The 1830-nt window shown below is 41.7% G+C and overlaps 1 protein-coding gene across 1 annotated transcript; it reads right to left on the bottom strand.

Annotated features, from left to right (window-relative positions):
* Positions 1-465, bottom strand: LOC109717971 (protein MAIN-LIKE 1-like). Its single transcript, XM_020243938.1, has 2 exons — positions 364-465; positions 1-276 (listed from the first exon to the last, which is right to left on the bottom strand). The coding sequence occupies exons 1-2, from the start codon at positions 448-450 to the stop codon at positions 1-3; spliced, it is 363 nt and encodes a 120-aa protein (XP_020099527.1). The 5' UTR covers positions 451-465.

Here is a 1830-nt window from a genome sequence, read left to right as displayed (position 1 = left end):
TCAGTGACAAGCGCTCCATCGATATGAAGACCAGAAATAACCGCCACATCCTTGAAGTGTAATCGTCATCTCACCGTGGCGGAAGTGAAATGTCTGGGTCTCCCGTCTCCATCGCTCGATCAAAGCTCCTAATAATGCCTGATCCAGCTGTAGACGCCTAAGTCGAGAAATATAATAAAATCCAGACTGTCGTAGCAAATCTAGCACTGCTGGATGATCAAGCTCCCACTGGTTTAATTTGCGGCCATACTCTATGAACTGTACCCCGCGATATCCCTACAGTGACAAAAAATTAGTTAGAACAACATTTATATTCAAACCAATACTAAAGAAAATATTTAAAACAATAATTTTGGCTCTCACCTCAGTCGTGATAAATGAAGACCTATGGAGATGCTGCTCTGTCAGGACGGATTCATCAACTGGTCCCACCTCCTCTAGATCTGCCATCTGCAATTTTAAAGAATTTGTAATTAGTAACATATTATCAAAAAGCGCATTGAATATTGAAAGATTGAAAGTTTCATAAATACTATTAAGTTAGGTATCAAGTCCTACGTCGACGTCCTTGTTGTGCTATCTCTGTATTCTATGGACAGGTGTTTCTATAATGACCTCCCTGCTTACAAATGCTACATTTTGTTCGTCGCCCACTTATTTCGTCCATTATATTACGAATACGTGTTGATCGTGGTCGACCTTTCTTCCTTCTCACGGGAGGCGGTACAATTGGTGGGCCCTGGGGTCGTGGCCAGCAGCGTCTGTCTGGAACTGGATGGAAAAGCGGTACGTATGTCTGGCAATAACACTCTACAGTATACCAATGGGAACAAAGACTATGATCGCACCGTGGATCGCACCGTTTCCTGCACTTCTTTTGGCGTCATATTTAGTCTTGCCTTCATTAACGGGAGAATTATTTGGCATATGAGATTTGAAGTACAATTACGGTGCGCCGTATTTAACATTGGAATAACACAAGTGTGTTGACCCGCATATGTCTTAACTCTGAAATATGTTGCATCTTTAGGAACCGAAGCGTGTAACCTCCAAGGACATCCCTCAACTATGCATTTCACTGTATAAGTTGTTTTGGTAGATTTCAAAACTTTCATCTGAACATTGTGAGTAATGTGCCATCGATCTAGAGCATCCACTAAAGATACCTTATCTTTAAAGATTTCACGGAGCCAAGTCCCGTCAATGCTAGGTAGATCGGAATTGGTACGTCTAATATCGAACTCACTCGAATTCACAACATACTCTTGTATCCAATTGTTATCTGTAGGAAATTGCTCCGGATGGTCAATGAAATCAAGCTCTTCGTCAGGATTGTCTACATATTCATTGTTTATATGCGGGTCATCATTCAAACTGTAAATGGCATTCGCGAGGCAATTTAATCCACCATCGTGATCATCTTCAATAGCGGCAGCTAGATCATTCCAATCGTCGTCCTCATGAATGGGTTCATCATCCTGATTATCGTCATTACGAATGGGTGAATCCTCCTAATTACCATCATTATGAATGGGGGCATCGTCCTAATTACCGTCGTTATCACTCCTTCCTCGACTAGATTATCAAGAACTTCATTCCAATTTGCATAGGACGTAGATAGCCTGCAATAGGTCTTGAATGTTTACTAGAAGACGTTCAAATTTCACTTACTATTAATTAAAAAATAATCAACATTTTCTTTACCCCTAATCGTAATTTTCATTAGGTGTATGAAATATCGTGGGTTCCTCACGTGAAGTCTCGGGCTGCGCACGTGACGTCGAGGGTTGCGCACGTGAGGTGGAGGGTTGCGCACGTGGAGACTGAATC

Source organism: Ananas comosus, linkage group 12 (genome assembly GCF_001540865.1).
Source record: "Ananas comosus cultivar F153 linkage group 12, ASM154086v1, whole genome shotgun sequence".
Lineage (NCBI taxonomy): Eukaryota > Viridiplantae > Streptophyta > Magnoliopsida > Poales > Bromeliaceae > Ananas > Ananas comosus.
This window is presented reverse-complemented; position numbering and strand designations above follow the sequence as displayed.

What these genes read in the sequence shown, in the direction of transcription:
- LOC109717971 (XM_020243938.1), bottom strand. Translation starts at nt 450, where the DNA reads ATGGCAGATCTAGAGGAGGTGGGACCAGTTGATGAATCCGTCCTGACA. An exon ending in CTTCATTTATCACGACTGAG is followed by an intron (nt 277 to 363) that starts GTGAGAGCCAAA and finishes TTGTCACTGTAG; the next exon opens with GGATATCGCGGGGTACAGTT.